This window comes from Falco punctatus, assembly GCF_963210335.1.
Source record: "Falco punctatus genome assembly, chromosome: 8".
NCBI lineage: Eukaryota > Metazoa > Chordata > Aves > Falconiformes > Falconidae > Falco > Falco punctatus.
In genome coordinates, this window is record NC_137588.1 from 9,256,732 (window position 1) to 9,276,363 (window position 19,632).

The 19,632-nt window shown below is 43.1% G+C and overlaps 1 protein-coding gene across 1 annotated transcript in view; it reads left to right on the forward strand.

The window, feature by feature from the left end:
* ABCA12 (ATP binding cassette subfamily A member 12) overlaps window positions 1-19,632 on the forward strand; it is a 124,798-nt gene that overhangs the window by 27,532 nt on the left and 77,634 nt on the right. The window contains exons 2-3 of the mRNA XM_080399895.1: window positions 2,801-2,894; window positions 17,811-17,958. Coding sequence (XP_080256021.1) covers window positions 2,801-2,894; window positions 17,811-17,958 — 242 coding nt within the window. The remainder of the gene's footprint in view (window positions 1-2,800; window positions 2,895-17,810; window positions 17,959-19,632) is intronic.

A 19,632-nucleotide genomic window follows, 5' to 3' on the forward strand; every position in this document is an offset into this window, starting at 1 on the left:
TTGCGTTTTTCTACCTGTGTAACCTGACTTCATTTACAGACCAGGCTTTTAGATATATATTTTTTTGTTGTTAGCATGCTTGTTTTGTTAGGGAAGTATTCTGTTGCTGTTCTTAGTTTCTGATAATGACCGAAGGTGGTTCTTGCTGCTGCAGTGGTGTTGGCTGCCCTCACCGGGGCTGATTGGTATGTCACGGAATGGTCTGACACCAGGCGCCCCCTCCCCGCAGACTTCAGTGCTTTCCTGCTCTGTTAATCAGTCTCTCCAAGGCTGGCAAAACACATTCACTTCTGCCTTTTGCTTTACACTTTCTTTCCGCTGTGAAGTCTCTGCAGAGCCCCTGGAGAGACTGCATCTACTTGTGCAGTATGGGATGAGCTACAGCTTGCTTGATGAACAATTTGTTGAAATCGGCTGAAGCTCTGCATCCATGGCCAGGGAGTGCCTCAATGTAGGTTACTCTTGCTGAGAAAGGAAAGGTCACGAGTTTAAGGCAGCCTTCTTGGGAGCAAGGTTTGGCCTGCATACCAGGGGGAACTGAAGAAATCAGTGTCTCTTGCACTTCGTGGCTTTCCATCTGTCACTTCTAGGCAGGCTGGTTATTTAAATAGAGGCAGAAGGGCGAGAAAATGTGCCTGCATCCAGAGATACTAAGGTCTGAGCAGTTAAATCTACTTTTAGCAGTGAAATAATCCAGCAAGAAAAGGATTATGCAACCTACATCACAGTGTGCAATGTTCCAGGAGCCAAATTGAGGTTGATTATGGCTCCATTCAAGTCAACATGCTCCACCTGCAAGCAGTTTGGCTAGAGTGGTTTTGTCTTGTTTTTGTTAACTAGAAATGCCTGGGACAGTGGGAATGTTGTTTTGTTGCAACTGATGAGCGCAGCTACTATTAAATCCAATTAAATCGAAGGACAGATATACTAAGGGAAGAGCTGTCTGGGAAGTGTAAGCACCGTTTTAGCTGAAAATGGAGAGGTACAAAGATTTCCCAGAGCAGAAACAATCAGTATTCATTTCTTGCCCCAAGAATATGACAAATATCTTGCCCTTCCTTTAGGCAGCTTCTGACTAATATCAGTTTCTGTGCTATTAGCCCATAATTTTACTTTAGCCTAGGTGGTGCTAAGCAAGAAGGATACATTAATAATACTGTTTGCATGTGAATTAATCAGAGTTAAACAGCATGTTTGGGGACTGATTATAGGGAAAGCATGTGATAGAAAAAATTATAAAAAGATGTTAGTTTCAGTGATGAATCTTGTTATAAGTTGGCAGTGCATATATAAAAGGTGGGAAGAGTACTGTCTGTAAAATCTAAAACTGCTGAATGCTGAAATTATAGGAGTGCCCTTTGTGAAGGGACGTGTGGGGAGGTGCCATGTGGTTTGATCAGTTAGGTTAGGTCAGTTGCCTATTTTGGGCCATGAAGTTTGCTCCTACTTTCATGGTTGTGTCATCTCATCAGGGATGATAGGGATGGAGTTGCTGTAAAACAACCATCTTTAAGCTGAATTGCTCTCCAGGATTTGTTTGTCTGTCTGTTTGTTTGTTTTTATGTTCCAGTAAGTGTTACAGGAAATGAAAACACTGTTATGGGCTTGGAATTACTGTGGAAAAACAGTTTCGAGTAATGTGTGCTGATCTGAAAAAAATAGCAACACAACGATGAAAAATGAGATGGTTTTGAGGAAAGACATCTTTGCAGTTTCAAAAATTGGCATAAAGAGCACAGCAATTTTGCAGCCCAGAGTAGTTTAAGCTTAACTACTGATAGATGGAAAATCTAATCTAGTAAGCATGGTAGCAAGCTAACCAGCTAGTGCAAAAGCAGTTGATTATTTGAATAATTGCATTTTCCTAGCTTACATAACTCCAAGGCTTGTAGTTTTAAGACTGACTTTGGCCCTCCTATCTAGATTGGTCTACTATGCTAGATGGTTAGCAGACTGTGTTTTCTTCATTCTCATCCATTGAAATGGTCAACCCTCATGTCAGAGACAAGGGCTCTATAAACATACATGTTTTTTTTCCAATGTAGTAGGCCAATTCCACATCATGTCTCTTCCACCTCAGTTCATCTATATAGACTGCTAGAGTCTGGAAATGAAAGGATGACAGGGAGTTAGGTTGCTGGGGTCAGAAGCTCCTACGAGGGATCCTGGTGATTGGTGCTCAAATGTGATTTTTCCAGTTGACTGATTACACAACTCCATAAACTGCTTCCTTCACTGTGCTTGAACTCCACATCTTGTAAACACCTAATATGAAAATACTTTCTTTCAGCTCTGCTGTGAGGCTCAGCTACTGTTTGTGAAGAAGTTGTCAATTCACTTGTCAAACACTTTATTTTGGGGGTATAATTAAATCATAGTAATTTTTACCCATCCTTTGAGCAGTGTCATTCACTGAAAGTGAAACTGACCTTTCACACTTGAGCTCTTTTATCTCGTGATTGGTGTGTCCCAAAGTCTTGCACTTGTCAGTGTGCTTTTACTATTACATAGCAGCGTCTCAAAGGTGTGTAAACACTGTCCCCCATAATTATCAGGCAAACTGAAACACAGGAAGGCTTGTGTTATTTTCAGGCTTGTTATTTGCTCTTAAAATCTTATGTAGTTTTTCTTCCTGCATAGATAATATTGGGGTTTTAATTTTATGCATACCAAGACAGGCATGATTTACGGTGCATCTTATAACTAACTCATTTAGGGTAGTACTTGTGCATTCCAGACAAGCTCTGAGACACATCAATACAACAAACTTAACCGATATATTTTCATTGCTGTTTTATAGGTATGGTCGTTCATTTTAATTTCCTGGCCTGTGGTTGTTTTCATAATCTTGGCCATTATCCGTCTCAAATTCCCTCCAGAACCACAGCCAAACTGTAAGTAACTGGTTTGTTTTTATGTCTTTGGGGTTTAGTTCTCATTTCAGTGACTGATGTGTTAATTTGATGTGTGTTGTTACTTTTACAAATTTTGTTCTTTGTAGTTTCCAGTGAAGATTTCCTGGGATGTAGCATGCTGTAAATAAAATGTCTGTGTTCCTCTGAGGTTGTTTTTGCTTTTTTTTTTTTTTTTTTCAAATTAGTTTTATAATTGGAAAACAACTTTAAAGAACTGTCTCATTGAGATGCACTCAGATACTGCTGTTGTAGACAGCAATATAAATTTACATGATAAACTGAGGGACAAGAGGGCAGCTGGGGAGATCTTGGTAAAATGAGTAAGGGCATATGCTTCGAGCGTGATTATGAAGGTGAGGTAACAAACAAAAGATTGGTTAACATGAAAGATTTTACTTTGTGTGTGCTACACGCAAAAAGCACCTATTTAGGCAGCTTGCTACTAAGGCTCAGCTGAAGAGTGGTAACTTGTTTGGCTCCTGTGGCCTGATGGTGTATGTGACCCTTTTTGAGCAGTCAAAGAGCAGCTCTTTGGGTGGGCGAATAGTTGTTGGTGGTTAAATAGGTAAGGAGTTTGCACAAGCTGGTTTTTGCTTCCAAGCCTTGCTTCCTGGGTCAGGAGAACATGTTTGCATCCCAGAGTATGGCTGCACTTGGATCTGCTCTAAAACTGATATAGTGAGTCCTTACTGCCATCAGAAGAAGCATGTGCCCAGCCCTGGGTGCGTTTGTCCATGAAGTTATATGGTAAAACAAAGCAAGGAGTTTATCCAGTTGGAAGCCTTTTCCCCTTCCACAGAGTTAATTTTGAGTTAGATCAAATCCCTGATTCTGCTTTCTGTGGGCTCCTAAGTGTAGTCCTAACTGAGGGGAGAGGAGTGGGTGCCAGGGCTGGGCCCCTCTTTTCAGTGATAGCTTGCCTTTGTATTGGGAGAAATCAATCATGGAACTGAACTTTTCATTTGCTCATTAGCGGGGTTCCACAGCCTTATTGTTGCAGAGACCCTGAAAGTATATGCAAGACTCTTGCTCCATGTTGGACATCTAGTCTGCTGAACCACATCCACAAAGCTGTGCAGAGGTATTATTGAGACACAGTTTCCCAGCACAGGGTAGGAATAGGACCTCAAAAATTACTGTACTAAAAGATTTGCAGCACCTGATTAACAGGAGCAACATCACCATGGATGACTTGCATCAGGCTTTCAGCGACTTGGCAAGAACAAAGCCCTGGCGTGGGCAGTGTTGGATTTTTATATTTGGGGCAGGGAGACTGATGCAGGGGAGAGGAGACAGATGCTGGCAGCAGTGAGGGCAAGCAGTTGGCTTCCAGTGTTTGTAGCTATCGGATGTGTAAAATGTGGCCATGAGGGATCTGTTCCTGATAGTATGTATGCACACTGGCAGTGTTCAACCCAGTTCCTGATGTGTGTGATTCTCTGATTAAAAAGTCTTTATTTCTGTATGATGTGTGAGAAGGGGCCACATTGTGACAATTATTAGATACTCGGTTAGGATAGCCCTTGTCCCAGAAAGCTTGCAGCCTAATCTGACTAAAGGTTTGTATACCTCATATTGTAGACAGGGGTGGAAAGCTAGAGCAAGTGACTTTCCGAAGGTATCATAGGAAGTCTTTAATGGAGAAGGACATTCCTGGTGTGTTAGGATGTTCTTTTAACCCCAAGCCCATCTGCTGTCAGATCTCTTTAGGCATGTTATGTATTTTAAGTTCTCCCAAATTCCCTTGAACCAGTTGGAGCAGGCAAGTCAGGACTCATTGTACTTTGTGAAAACCCTGGATTTTGCCAAGTGTGGAAATGGCAGTCCTCCCACACTGCTCTATGGGTTGTGCTTCCTGTCCCTGATATATCAGACAAGATGAATGTCAAGAGAGCCAGCTGAACGGTAAAATATTTATTCTTTTACTCTACATGGCTATTAATTTGAATGTATATTTATTTGGAGCATGTTTGCTTTGGATGGTTGCATCTCTGAATTAACGGATTAGAAGGATTGTTCTTAGGAACAGCAAGCACCTCCATCAGTTGTGCTTTGCAGGAAAGGGGAAGATTGGGCAGCATCTTTGGACTAGTTCCCTTTTTTTCTGTAGATGGATTCTATTTTGGGACAAGTCTCAGTAAGTATACAATTAGGTGTGTGTTTCTCTTGGAAGTAGTTCATAGGAACTCTCTATTGCAAAAGAGATTTAAAGCTGAAAAATAATGGTTGTGGTGTGTTCTTGTGATCCAGATGTTCAGACATAATCTAAGAATTCCAAGGGGATGGAGAAAAATGTTAACTAGAGCATCCAACAGCCAGTTTCTGCTGCTTTTCTGGTTAAATAAGAATAGCCGCTTGACAAATACCCACTTTTTTTTTTTTTTTTTTTTTTTTTTTTTTTTTTTACAACTGGAAAAGTGTATCAATTTTTTGTTTGAAAAGCAAAAGAGAAATCATTTGGAAACTTTTTGGACAAAAAAAAAAGGCAGGGGTGGTAACATCTAGGAAAACTATTACAGGAGGGGTTTTTTGTTCATTTTGAACAGGAATAAAATCCACTCTCTGCTGAATTCCAGTGCCTGCCTTAAAAGACATAATCGTTAAGTAGTGATGAGAAGCTGTTTCCAGTTCTGCTGTCAAGAGATTACTGCAGGTAGACAAAAGTCAGGAAGCACAGAATCAATGGCACAGAGATAGAATAAACTACTGAGATGCCAAGTTTTGAAGGCTTAGAGATAACCCCACAATGTCAGTCTGTAAGCTTATCTCATGTATTCAGGCCACAGAAATATCATGAAATCTATTATTTGTTGAGTTAAACCAGTTCAAATTCAAGACACTAAGTTCTTCTGAAGAATGTCTAATACACATTCGATAGATTGAGTATTATGTAGAGAAATTGCATAAAAAATATCAGTCAAGAATGAACAAGTGGTAAGAGCTTCCTGCAAGAGCAAGTTGCTTGCTTTGAATTATGTTGTGTAGCACCTAATGCAACGGGAGTTTGTGCCAGACTGAACTCCGAAGGGACATGACAAATAAATGTCACCAGTCAAGAGAATGCTCATAGGAGAACCAAGAACTGAGAAAAATGAGCTGAAATCCATCTGATACATAATTTTCTTTACAACTTAAGCATCTAGTATCTAAGAAGAAAAAAACCCACAAAACCACCTCTCTTCTTTCTCCCAGGCATCTGTTTGATGTATTTCCAGGTCAGCAGAGATTGTTGTCAGGAGAAATGAGAAAGAGATTTCTCTCTCTCTGCATACCGTTCCTGTGATGAGGGTCTAACCATCAAACTTACTATGCACATCACAGTGGTGGCTTTTGACCTTTTTATTACAGCCTTTGTATTTGCTAGGAGGTATTGGGTTGTGTTTTGTGGCATACATGTGGAATAGGAAGCTCTGGATTGGAAGCCTGCAGCCTGAAAGCCAGGTAACTGGGTCTGATGGTATCTTCCAGTATTTTGTGCCTGTATCATCTGTTTTCTAGAGTGCATAGGGACTAAAGCCCCTTTCCATCACTACAGGTTTTTGCAAGGTATGGGAATTGCGTATGAGATACAATCTGTCCCTCAGGGCTCAACCCACTCAGTCTACAGAGAAGCTCAATTACACTCCTTGCTGTAACTAGCACTGTCACACCCCGTCACACCCTCCCCACCCGCTTTCTTCCTTTTCTGTTTGCCTTCTTTCCCCTCCCATCAGTTTGACCTCATCATTATTCTCTGCAGAAGATCTCTTGGGTGTGGTTAGTTGTCCACTCATTCAGAAACCCTGCTCTTCACTGCTGTGGAGAAGATGTAGTAGGAACCTTGCCCTCCTGTTAGACCCAGGGCTCTGCTCCTCCCTGGATTTCCAAGGGACAGCCAGCAGGCTGTGAAAGCTGTGCCTCACTCACAGATCTTTTTCCTTCTTCATGGAAGGAAGCCGTGCTCTTGGGTCTGGTCTTAAATCCATCAAATTCTGCCAGGGATTTTGTTGCCTGAACTCTTCTCACTGAAGCACATCTTACCATTCACCTCTGCCCAGAATTTCCACCTAGATTTCATCACCATCGCAGAGATGCCTGCAGAGTGTATTGCATTCCCTTGGAGATATTCCTGACAGACTCAGTAGCAGAGTGCTCCGCAAGGCTGCTCTTTGCAGCTGGTATTCTGGGGCAATATTGTTAACAGTTGAACACTAGACTGTTTGCCAGTACCAGCATAGCTGTTTGTCTAGTTTAGAGCCTGAGCTGCATGGCACAACGCTACAAAGGGGCAGATGCTCATACTCTGCTCCCATTCTTGGCTCCAGCATTCCTGGCAGAGGGCCCAGGATAGGGTCTCTGAGCTACCCTCCATTCAGTCTTACTGTGATCGGTAGCTAGAATTTGAACAGGTCCAGAGCTGGCTGGAAAAATCAGTATGAATCACAGCATGGACACCTGAGAAGCCTTAGAAGAGAGGCTGTGACTGCTGGTACCTGCAGACACACCTGTCCTGTGACTTCTGTACTGAGCAGTTACCATGTCAGAGGTAACAGAGGCACGAGTTACCTGGCCAGGGCAGTGTCAGGAAAAGGAGGATGCTCTATATTGCTTAAAAGGAAAGGGTATGTGCAGGTAGCAGCCCCTTTCCCATACCACTGAGAAAGTGGATAAGGCAGCTGGTTGTGGTGGGTGTGAGGTGTCTGTGCTGCCAAGCACATGGCAGTGCCTTTCACCCTCCATCTTCATCACCCGTGTGTGTCTCTGCCCCTCTGGCTGTTGCAGCAATGTGCTGGTAGATGAGTTCAGGGGCCTCCTGCCCTGTGGGTCTGTGCAACGAAGGACCTCAAACCACCTTTAGCTCTGAGTTCCCTGGCTCAATCCCACAGTGTTGATCTGATTCAGGAACCTTTAAACTTTTAAAATTGTCCCACATTTACCAGAGAAAGACCATGACCTGGGCTAATTCTCAATGTCAGTGATGGCTGTAGCTGCCAGGCCTCAAGTGAGGGTAGATGGCATGGAGAAACATGGGTCACAGCACTACCCTTCCTCTGAGATACCATCCTGGAGATGAGAAAGGTCTGAAAAGATGCTTGTACTTTAAAGGAATTTGCTTCATAGTTAGAGGGACCTGAATTCGTCTCTTTTCCCAGTAGTGTGGAAAAATTAATAGGTTCCCATGCTAATTACAGGGAGTTGAGATGGTGGCTCAGCTACACAGGCCACTCCATTCATTTAGGTAAGTCATGGGTATTTATGCAAGGCGTATTCCACCTACTCTGTGTACAGACAAACACACATCAGACTTCCAGCTCTCCTTCACCATTTGCCTGTGGTGGAGCAGTCCCACTCCTTGTTTTGCTTTACATCGCTTCATTTTCCTCCCCTTCTTTTCTGTCAGTTTTCTCCCCTTTTCTAGACAACCCAACACCAGATTTTTGTCTGCAGTGTGATTAGCAAAATAACCTTATCAGGTCCCTCCTTGCTTTGGTATGAACTTCATTTTGTTTCATTTGGTCGTGTTGCTGTTGTGCCAGAGAGCAGACTGCCATATAACACACTGTTTCATTGGAACAGTGCTGGATGGAATTATGAATTACATTTATTATCCCCACATTTGCTGGAATAGACATATACATCCATCTCCTTACATACATAAGCAGTGCCCAGACATAAGGTTCCCTGTGACTTGCCCAAGCTCAGAGACCCACAGCCTAAACAGAGTACTGTGATGTTTTTAATGCCTCCCTTTTCAGAAATCTCCACACCTCCATTTCTTTCTACAGACTCTTCTGCCTTGTGAGGTGTGATTGAAGGATGTTTAGTTGGAGATGGGAACCTCCTAAGTTACTAGTATGTTTTTCCTCCCGACTGAATTACAACAGAACCTTGAGGCAGTCAATTCTAATTGACTTCCTGAAGCATCTGAATCCAGATTCTGGGACCTAGAAGTGCAGAAGTATTTTTCCAAAGGTGCTAAGCAGTTTGGCTTGGACTGAAGTCAGCAGCTGTTGATGTCTGTTTCTGGAAAGGAGGTCACTTCTGTTTAAAGAATCTAAACCTGGACTCTGGGCTGTAGGCACTGAGCATTGAAAGGCATTGGTTTAGTAAACATGGCTTTTGTGCAGTTTTTTTCCCCAAAAAGTTTAAATATGGATTTAAGCTTTTAGGTTCCAGCTTCTTGCTGGGAAACATTCCAACTCTCTTCTTACGTCCTGTTTGTGCAGTGCCCTGCTGCTCATATACAGACAAGAGCAAGCTGGCTGTACTACAACAAGACCAAGTCAGCCTTGTCTGCATTAAAAATTGCTTTTAAAAGCCCTGTAGGAAAAGGGCTAGTGTGCAGTTCCTGCTTTCTCTTGGCGTGTTTGTGTTTAGGCAGTGGACCATCCCTTCACAATGCAGTCAATGTCCAGTGTAACCCCTCCTCATCAGTTCTGCCCCACCGTGCAGACATCAGCTCTGTCATTTCCCTATCTTGACCTGAATTTGCAAAACCTATTAGCAGGTTTCCGTCTCCCCTCCTTTGTTCTTTGTGTCTGGTTTGGGCATTCTTTCTCCTCCTTTACACCTGCATCTTCTCTTGCTTCTTTGCAATTTTTGTGCTCTCTCATTTTTATGATCTCCCTGATCAGTGCATGAGCCCAACGCATTCAGATTCAAGTGCCGATTTTTAATTTATTAAATAAGGGGGTGGAAGGTGAAGGTCTGTGGGTGAGCAAAACTAGTTTGCCTAGTCTTAATAAGCGTGGAAGTAGATGCTGTCTGCTCTGGGACATTCTTATTTGCAGAGCCTGAAATGCTTGAGGGAAGAATTAGGCAATGAAGTGCTTCCTCCATTGAGGCCACCAACACAGGGAGTAGTCTTGTAGCAGAGTTGCCTGCTGCTTTGATCTCACTGTCACAGGTAGACAGCTGAGAACACTGTGTTACTGAGAGACTTGAGAAAACAAGGATGCTGCTGCTGTAAAGATGAAAAATACAAGCTCTTGAATCTCACTCAGTCAGACTGGGCATCTGGGGGGTTGGATGGAGTTATCTGGGGTCCTGCTGAGCTTTCATTTCAAAAAACAGGAGCTGTGTAATGGGTGTATGACGTGTAAATCGGGATAGGCTATGTGCTACACAGGTGAACTGATGTATGTGCAATAGCTGCTCACATCTTCTTGTTACATAATGGTTTGTATGTGGGGAAATTAAAAAAAAAACCAAAACAAACAGAACAAAGCTTAAAGCATAACAGGAAGGCAGAGGGGGAATGTGTGTGCTCCAGGGACAGTGAGGCTTGGGCTAATACCATAATTGTCATAATTAACGTGCGTGGTGCAGGGCCCGGCTGGCAGGTTTCCCCGCGCTGTGTGCCATCCAGACCTGTGCTGGTATGCACAGGCAGCAATATGTTGTACAGTGTGTATTTGAGCTTACTGTGTGCTACCTTGCAGTGGGAACCCATCCTAACATACAGTGGTACTGGAGGCTCGCAGAGGAACAAAAATTATTGTGATATGATAGATACTGAGGCTGTTTGGTGTCTTGCAACTTGGAAGTAAGCTCAGGGAATCTTTCAGTGCTGTCTGCTCAACAGGTGAAATTGCAGAGGTAAATGACAATTCTGCTGTCTGGCCAAAAATAGGGTGGAAGAAATTGCCTGCTAGCTCTGGAATGGTTATAAAAAACAGCTTTGTGATACGAAAGGCAACAGTGTAGGGGGACAGTGCAATAGGGAGTGCAGTACCAAACCAGAGCTCTGATCTAGCACAGCTTTTAAGTATGTGTTTAACCTGAAGTCTGAGTAATCCCATTAAAATCAGTAGGGCTAATCACTGCTGTGCCGTGGGCTTTGGACACACTGAGCGAGATTTGGGCTGTGCTGCCAGGAACTGTAACACTTACTGTCCTCACCTCGTGGTTGTTGGGGTTTTTTTTGGTTTTGGTTTTGTGGGTTTTTTTTGTTTTTTTTTTTGTTTTTTTTTTTTGTTTTTTTTGTTTGTTTTTTTTTTTTTTTTTGCAACAAGTATGGCACTGGTGTGGGCATTGATCTTGCAGGTGTGAAAAAGGTAAAGGAAAGTCTCAGCTGGCATTTGCCTTCTGGTCCTGGTCCCACTAAAGACCTCATTCCCAGGTAACTAGGAACATGCAGATCCCTTTCTCCAGCTTCAAGGTCAGATGTGAGTTTCAGAGTGCATGAATGTTACAGTGTCACAGCAATACAAATGCCATGGTGATGAAATATTCTCTTCTCATAGACAAGGGATAGACCAGCTGGCTATTTGGGCCATTCTGCATGTGTGTAAAAAATACCCTGCTTCAAAATGAATCTTATCACATAGATTTGATGATCGGGCTTAGTTTTTGGAGAGAGATCAGAAATCCTAGTGTTATCATAAAGCTTTCTACAAAAAATAGGCAGCTTAAGTTATTAATGATAAACAGGTAAGAACAAACCTGGAAATGGGCAGTTGCATGTAGCTGAAAAGAAACAGTATCATCATGTCATGAAACGGGCATGTTTGTCTTTTTGACTTAGAGAAAACAAAGGAATAAAGTTTAAAGTAATGCTGTGTGACTATGCGAAGGACTAGAAAGGAAGCGAGAATGTTGTGTGTACACAATGTAGTTAAATATTTTGCTTAGAAAGTTGGGAGGAGATCACCATAGCAGTAAATATTTTCACTATATGCTTTATGACTTCTTAGATAAATATAAATCACAGCTGATAAACAGTCAGAATTGCTACTTTGTGTCCAAATGTTTAAGGTTTCTTCAGCCAGAAGCTGAAGAGGTTGAATCCAGGTGATCATATTTAGTAGCCACTGACAAATCTATTTTTGTGAATTTATCTAATTCTTTTTTGAATGAGTGCCTGCTTTTCAGCACACATAACCCTGTGACAGTGGGTTCCGCAACATTTTGGTATTTGTTTAAAAAAGGTACTTTTTGTCTCTTCTGCCTGCTACCTCATGATCTCATTGTGTCTCTTTGTCCCCATGTTGCAAGGGATGATCATTTACTCACCCTTTTAATCACTGATCACGATTTTATTTATTTCTCTATCAAATCACTTTTTGGCCCTCTTTCTTTGCTGAAGAGTCCCAGTTATTAAGTCTCTTTGTATGATTTAGCAATGATTGAATGGATTTTCAATTAAACACAATACTTCCTAATGAATTCATATGCTCATTAATGCCTCTAATTCATGAGTGGTGGAGCTGAGATTTATATGGATTTTTTATGAACTATGGAAGGAGCATGGAAGGACTTAATGCATAAGGTATATGCAGTGTCAGAGCATGTGATATTTGAAGCCAAGAGAATTTTTTCATGCCCAGGGAGTGGTAGCGATACAACACTAAGCCATGAGTGGATAGAAAACAGAAAAACTTTTTAAAATAAAGGTAAAGGAGGGAGAAAATACAGTTAATGTACCTGCATTTATTTATGAAGTAGCCATTCATAATGAAAATTTCGCATCTTTCCTTTCATGTGAATAAAATGGAACATAGGTTTTGTCTGGTTTTGCAGGCTGGGTGGCACAGCAAGGTAGGAGGCCCTGAAACCAGAAGTACAGGGTGGGCAGAAAAGGGAGAAGGAATACATGGGTGATATTTTGAAAGCAAAAGACATGGCCTGTGTAGAATTTAAGGGGATTTGCATGTTCAGATGCTAGGGCTGCAATATAGTTTAGTGTCTCTCAGAGTAGCAGAGCTGACACTGGGGAACTGAGGGAAAGGAAGGTACTTAGCAGCACATGGAGTGAGCCGGTTGCTAATTTACATGAGAGATCACTAGCTGATGTAAACCAGAGTGTAACCTGTACTGAACTGATAATTTGAAAATACTGTGTATTTATTTCCTTTGCTCTGGTGTGGATAACAGTGGCTGCTGTCCTCCCAGAACTTCCCTCCTTTGTGGCAGATAGCCTCGCTGCCTCACGCTGAAGGGGGTGACAGCTTATGGCTGAAGGGGGCTGCGTTCACGGTGCAGTGTCTGCAGTCTGCTGAAATGCCCGTTTCCTTGAAGTGAATGGTTGGGCTCAGCTAATGCAAGTGCGGTGAAAGCAGCAAAATCGATGTGGCAACGTAAAACGTGGTCCATTTAGATTTAAACATTTCAGTCAATTTCAATTAATCTTATAGATTGTAGTGAAATAGTAATTTTCATCTTTCTTGTATGACATTTATTATTACCCTGACATTTTTCATCATTATTATACCAAGCACCTTTACCTGAAGAAATCAAACTGTTTTGCTTGTGTTGAAGGGAAGTGTTGGAATTTACGACATTCAGGAAAGTAAGAGAAATTAATTTTCTTCATTTTATTCTGAATGAAAGCAAATGTGGAAATGCCAGAATTTCCAGTGGCATGCATGTATTATAGGTATCTTGTGTTTATTGTTACTGCTCTGCATGCCTCATTTCTTTTCAGCTCTTGGAGAGGTGGCTGGTTTAGCTAGGTGCTACTGAGCAGGGAGAACCAGCCAGCCCATGCAGCACTGAGCCCTCTTGGCTTCTTCTGTCTGCCCTTTGGGATGCCTGCCTTCTCTTCCTCATGTTCGGTGCACTCCTTTCAACGGTGATGGAAAATCAAAGTTCTCAATGAGAGGGGACAGCAAAAGCCTGCTTGGGTTTCTGCTGATGGAAGACCCAGAAGTCAGTCTTTAGCAATAGGATACAAATCAGGGCTGAGATTTTGGTTGCAGACAAGTCAGTTTACCCAGACATATGCTACGGTGGCCTCTCAGCTCAGACATGGGGCAGCAGTGGCTGCAGTGATCTCTCCCTCTTGGCTTATAGGTAGTGTAGTGGGGGCCTCGAAAGGTAATTGTAGTTTTAAGAAATTAAGAAGTTTAAAGCTAAAGGCAGTGGGGAGAATGGAAAAATTATGCCATGTGTTGTGGATCTCTCTATCATGTGATGTGGGATCATAAAGTTGGGGACTACAGGGCTAGGAAAATCCATATTCCTTGGATATGGCATTGCCATGGACTTCAGTGAGAGGAGTTGCCTTCTGCAGCACGTGGAAGTCTGAAGGAATTCCCAACAGTAGAAATACTACAAAAGTCACTAATGGTTTTAAGTGTTATGTTTCAGATTGTGAAACTATCTCCATCAAAAGACTGTTCTTTAAAATTTGCAGAGCATTTACAACTTTCCTTCAATAATGTTTCATAACTAGTGCTTACGTTGTATAATAATGTAGCTGACACGCTGCACAAATCTCAGCCAAGGGAGGGACAAGTAGTTACAAACATCTCCTGAAGCACTGAAGGGAGTCAGGAGCCAGTTTGCTCCCTAGCCGTCCTTGCAGTGGTGTACAGGGCTGACACAGGTCATGAATTTCTATGTGTGGGCAGAGCAGCCCATGTGGCTCCATGGAGTCACGTCTCCTTACCACGAGCAAGTGGATGGAGGGCGGGAAGATGGAGCAGGGTGTGCATTAATCTCTTGACTCATTTTCTCATCAGTAATTTCCTTCCTTTGCAGGATGAGAGGGAGTTGTAAGAAAGAACTCTGAGGCTACATCACATTTATCTGGAGCTTGGACTCCCAAATCAGCCATGCTTCCTATACATTCTCTTACGCTCTGGCTCTGCTCTGATCTCAGGCACACTGGCCAGAGGCAGCATAGCCAGAGCTGATCTTCCTGTGGCTGTGCTGCTCAGCCTCTATTAAATTAAGTTGTTGGCCTCTGTGACTGCTGCAAGAAGTGATTTTCAAGATAGTAAGAACAGGGGGACAAGTGCTTGTGGTTCTGATGGTGGCAAGTTTGACTGCTTGTTATCTGGGAGTGACAGACCTGTCACACCAGCCTGGCCACCCTGTTCTTGGCTCGGTGGGGTCAGTGCCTAAAGAAGGCAGTATGCTCCTTCAGCATCATTAGCTTCTCGTGTCAGAAAGCAAGGGTGGGATTCATCTCCCTGTGGTACATATCTGTGGAAGCGGTGTCTGCATCTAAAACAGGTCTTTAAACTTTCTTTGGAGTCAGTGGAGATCTCATTAATGCAGGCAGCAGAGCCAATGTAACAATTCATTTTGTCCTGATGGATGAACCTGTGTGTTATTTTTGTGCTTGACACACAGCACGGCTGTGCTAGATTCTCATGGTTAAGAACCAGCATAGGTCTAACTTAAAGCAAATGGGAATTGGGCCTGGACATTTCAGATTTTTCTGTGTCATGGTCTTTCTTGAAAAACTTCCTTAATTCTTTAACTTCTCTTGGAGTCCAGGCCTGTTCCAGAAGAGTCTTCTCTGGCATTGCCACTGCTTTTGTGCCAAGAACATCATGGGCTTACACAGGCTCATGGCTGCAGTGACTCAGTGATGGATCAGGCCACATGGTTGTATCGAGGTGCCAGCAAACTGCTCAACATCTGTTGATTGCAAGTTGGTAGAGCCTCACTAAGAACCTCAATTGCATTGGGCCAACGCTGTCTTCACAGGCATCATGCCACCACCATGAGTAGCAGTTCTTCCAAACTTCAGGTCACAAATTCCTGTCTCTTTGAAACAGCAGTCTGAAAAAGGGAAGAAAGGAGAAAAGAGCCGATATCGCTGTGTTCTTATGCTGTACACCTCGCTTGTTATACAGCAGCTGATTGTTTAATTGTCCACTTAGTTCAAAGTGTACCACCTCGGAGTCCAATTGTAAAATTTGTTATTGCTACTTATATCTCAAGGAAGTGTCTTCTTCTGCTCTGAATTCATCATGATTTTTTGCATAATTGTCTCTGTAAACATCTTGCATCTCTCCAGAGAAGAACAGTACTCCCCAAATTCCTAGTCCCATCCTTTTGTTCCCCACACTGCTGTCCAGCTAGGAGTTACATAGCTTTAGATGTCTCAGGTCTACTAAGAGATGTAAGCTTAGTTCCTGGCCCTGGTTGTCATCGGTTGATGTGGATGGCAGTGGCGGGTGTAGCCATTTCCCTCCTAGCACCTGCCTGTCTCACTTCATTGTGGTTCTGCTCTCCATCCTGGACCTCATGGCTTCCCAAGTATTTGAAGCTTCATTTTGGTAGGGACACTGATAAAGTGGGGTCTGTGGTGTGCATTTTTGGACTGGTGTGTGAGTCAATTTCCTGCATGGGAATGAGGGTGCGGGAGATCAGAAATAAGATGAGAGGAGAATGCCGGTGTGTGCAAAATGCCATTTTGCAGGGTTGTAATTGGTGATCTCAAAGGGCAAAAATCCCAGACATGGCAGGAATATTCACACAAGGATGCTTCCAGATTAAAGTGCCCTACTTTGAAGTTTCCCTCACGGGCAGCAGGCTTAATTACACTTCAGAAACCTTTAGAGTGGTGTATGTTTGGTCCTTTGGCCCCAACACCAGAAGGGCTGCCTGTAGGGACAAGAGAGATCTTTACTCGCCTTGAGAGCTGGCTCAGCCTGTTGTGTAACTCCTGCTGGCCTGGGGGATGCAGTGAGTGGTGGGGAAGCTTCCCACAGCAGGTAGCCTTCTCCTCTGGCAGGGTATCTCTTTCAATCTTCTAGGGAGGTTCTCTGCTGAGGTATACAAGAGTATCACACCACCACTCAAAATGGGTGCCTGTGACTCTACAGGTCTCAGCAGTCCTCTGTGCCAATTGCTATCTGGTCCAAAGCAGTGAGAACTCCCGTGCTAAACAGTGAGCTTTTGCCTTTTGACCCCAAAATGCAGTGCACACTCATGGGCCATGATCAACTGTGCTGAGGACAGCTCAGGAAAATCAAGTCTCCTTCAAGGAGATTGACAGCCAGGTACTCTATCTAGCACTGCCATCCCCTTTGGGAATATCTGTTTTTTGATCATGGCTATTATGAATAAATGTAGTTCAAATGTAGTGCAGTGTCCTTGTTGGAGGGGTTAGTGATAAAGCTGTGCCTGGGCAAGAGTCACAGGTCGTCTTTGGAGACTAAAGAGTAAGGTAATCAATTACTACAAGCCTGCCTGTGGGTCTTTTGTAAATCTGGCTCCTTTCCATAGTAGAAATAATAGCAAAGTCCTTTGCCAGGTAATTTTCCAAATGATTATTTTAAATAATATGTTGCTGTGATCCAGCAAAAGAGTTCTGAGATTTATTGGAGCATTTGTCACTGAGAGGAAAAGCAGGTGGTATACTCTGCAGGCTGCTGGTAAGCAGCACGGGGCAAGTGGCACATAAAATACTAAAGTCTCTAATTGCTCAGGTCCATTCCATGTTTGCAGAAATGGGAGACAGAGACATACATCTCGCCCCTCATTGCTGGCTGCCAGCATCACAGGTCACCAAGCAGATGGTGCAGGAGCTGCTCTGAGATGGCAGGAGACTTAGAGGGAGTGGTGGTGATAGATTGCTCCTCTCCCTTCCCTGGGCAGGTCTGCACAAAAAGCAAAGGAGGCTGGCTGGTCCTAGATCCATTGCCCCTTCCTGTAGTAAAAGCTGACAGAGTTCTGTTTTAACAGCCTGGCTTGAAACAGCAGATTGTGGCTTTGCATGGAAGCTGGTCCACCCAGGCCTAGGAGAACATGCTCTTATGGGTGCTTTGGGTTACTCTGGCCACGTGCCTGCTTTTATGTTACTTTGTTCTTTAAAGGCAGAATTAGGATATCATAAACCTAGGGTGCTTTTGTCATTTCCTGCCTGTTTCTTGCATTTTGGAGTAGAGGGGGGAAATCTACAGTTCCTTCAGGACCAACAGGTGTCTTATAAACAAGTAAGTTGACTCTTTTTCCTACTAAATAGCCTTTCATGACTTTGTCAGTGATGGGAACGTGCTTCTAGTGGGATTTGGCAGATAGTGCTGCTGGAGCGGAGTAAAAAAGCCTCAGTGAAACTGAGAATTGACCCTATGGTTTGGGAAGAGAAAATGTCACATATTGATAGAAACATATGGCAAAAAAGTGCACGTCTGAACCATAATAATGGAATTTTTTTTCTCCTCCTTCCTCCAGGTTATCTTGCACCCCGAAACCTTCCTAGCGCAGGCTTCTTCCCATTCCTGCAAACTGTGCTGTGTGATTCAGATGCCAGATGTAAAGGCACGCCGTACACACCAGAAGATCTACTGCCAAGACTTAATGACATCTCATCTCTCAGACTGTAAGGGAACCTGAATGTATCTGGGTGTTATAAGCTGTAAAGCAAAACTTGCTTTGAGGTGGAGGGAGCAGCTATGTATGTCTGTATGTGCAAGTGTGTCCACAACAGATACGTCTCAGATACCTGTTATAACAGACACAATCTCACATATCTGAACACTTAGAAATGGGAATATAGAATGCTTTAAAAATGTTCATACTGGGGACAGCAATCAGTAATGTGTCAATTGATCCAAGCTTGACAGTAGAAAAGAAGTTTACTCCCTGAGAAAAATGCTTCTGCTCATCCAGATCAAAGGAAAGAAACTTTTTTTGCACGATTGTGGGTCAGGTCCTGCAGGGTGTCAGTAGATAAGACTTGCACCCAGATCATCAGCCCATTGTACTGATCTGCCACTATGGTGATTGGTTCAGGATGCTTTGGATGGAAGTGGTACATGTTCCCCAGCAGCTCTAGTCTGAGGTACATTTGTTCTGGAATGCTTGCTTTTTCAGTAGATCCTCCAGGTGCCAGCCAGAATGGGTGTCCTCTCTGCAAGCTATCAAACATATTGGGAAACAGATGAAAATGAAACTATTTTTTGCCCACAGAAACATGTAGATTTGCAGCATGGAGCTGGCTGGGCATGTTTTGTTGGGATGTCAGTTTTTGAAATTGAAATGTTCGGTGGTGGCATTTCAATTTCATTGATGTTTCAGTTAAAGCCAAGTAACGTTTACTTTGAGACATGCCATCCAGGATTGTTTCTACATCTTGGCTGCCTGGTTCTGGCATGCCCTTGGGGAACATGCCACTCTAAGACCTGGCTGGCTCATGGAGAGCTGAAAATCTGGGCATCTCACATAGAAGTCCCTGCTGCTCTACAATGGCTATGTCAGGGCCTCAAAATCCCCCTTGGCCATAGCTTAAGAGCCTGCAGAGCTAAGGTGGGCACCATGTCTTCTACCAGAGAGCCCATCAGGCAGGATGGGGGATCCTGGGGTTGGTGGCTCCTTAAGGGTCCTCCTTAATGCAGAGGGACTGGTATTTCCTCAGCCAAGTCAATGGTCAGGATCTCTCCATTGCTTAGAAGGAATCTGGATGACTAGACATGTGGATAACTGCAGTTACACAAGGTGAATCCTAATCAAATTCAAGGTCATACAGCAAAAGAGGGCAGAGCCATACAGAGACTAGATGCCTGGATTCACAGCTCTTCACTTGTTTTCTTAGTGTCATTGTTTTTTTCCCTAGGCATATTAAACAATGGTTAATTTGGGGTATTGAAATGAAGAAATGGAAACTTCTAGTGCCGAAGCTGGAGGTCTTCCATGGGTTTCAATAGCCAGAAATCCTCCTTGCTTTCTGTTTTTGGATTCTGTGCAGCTGTTTAGGAAATAACTGGTTTTCTTGCCAACTGAAAATCAAAGGATTTGGCCAAACTATAGCTCAAGTCACGTGAGTCATTAATAAGCATCTTGACCACTATTGATGCTAGAAGTTGGCTGTGTGAAGTATTGTACAACTATGTGGGTATGCCTGCCCTTGTGTGGTTAACGTCAGCCTTACAAATATGTTGTATTCTACAAGAAAAAACACTAACTATTAAGTAGCCTTAGCAAAATTAGCAGGATACAGCAGAGTATAAAACCTCAGCAAAAGGTTGCTTGGGTAGGGGAAAGCTCCAGAAGCCAA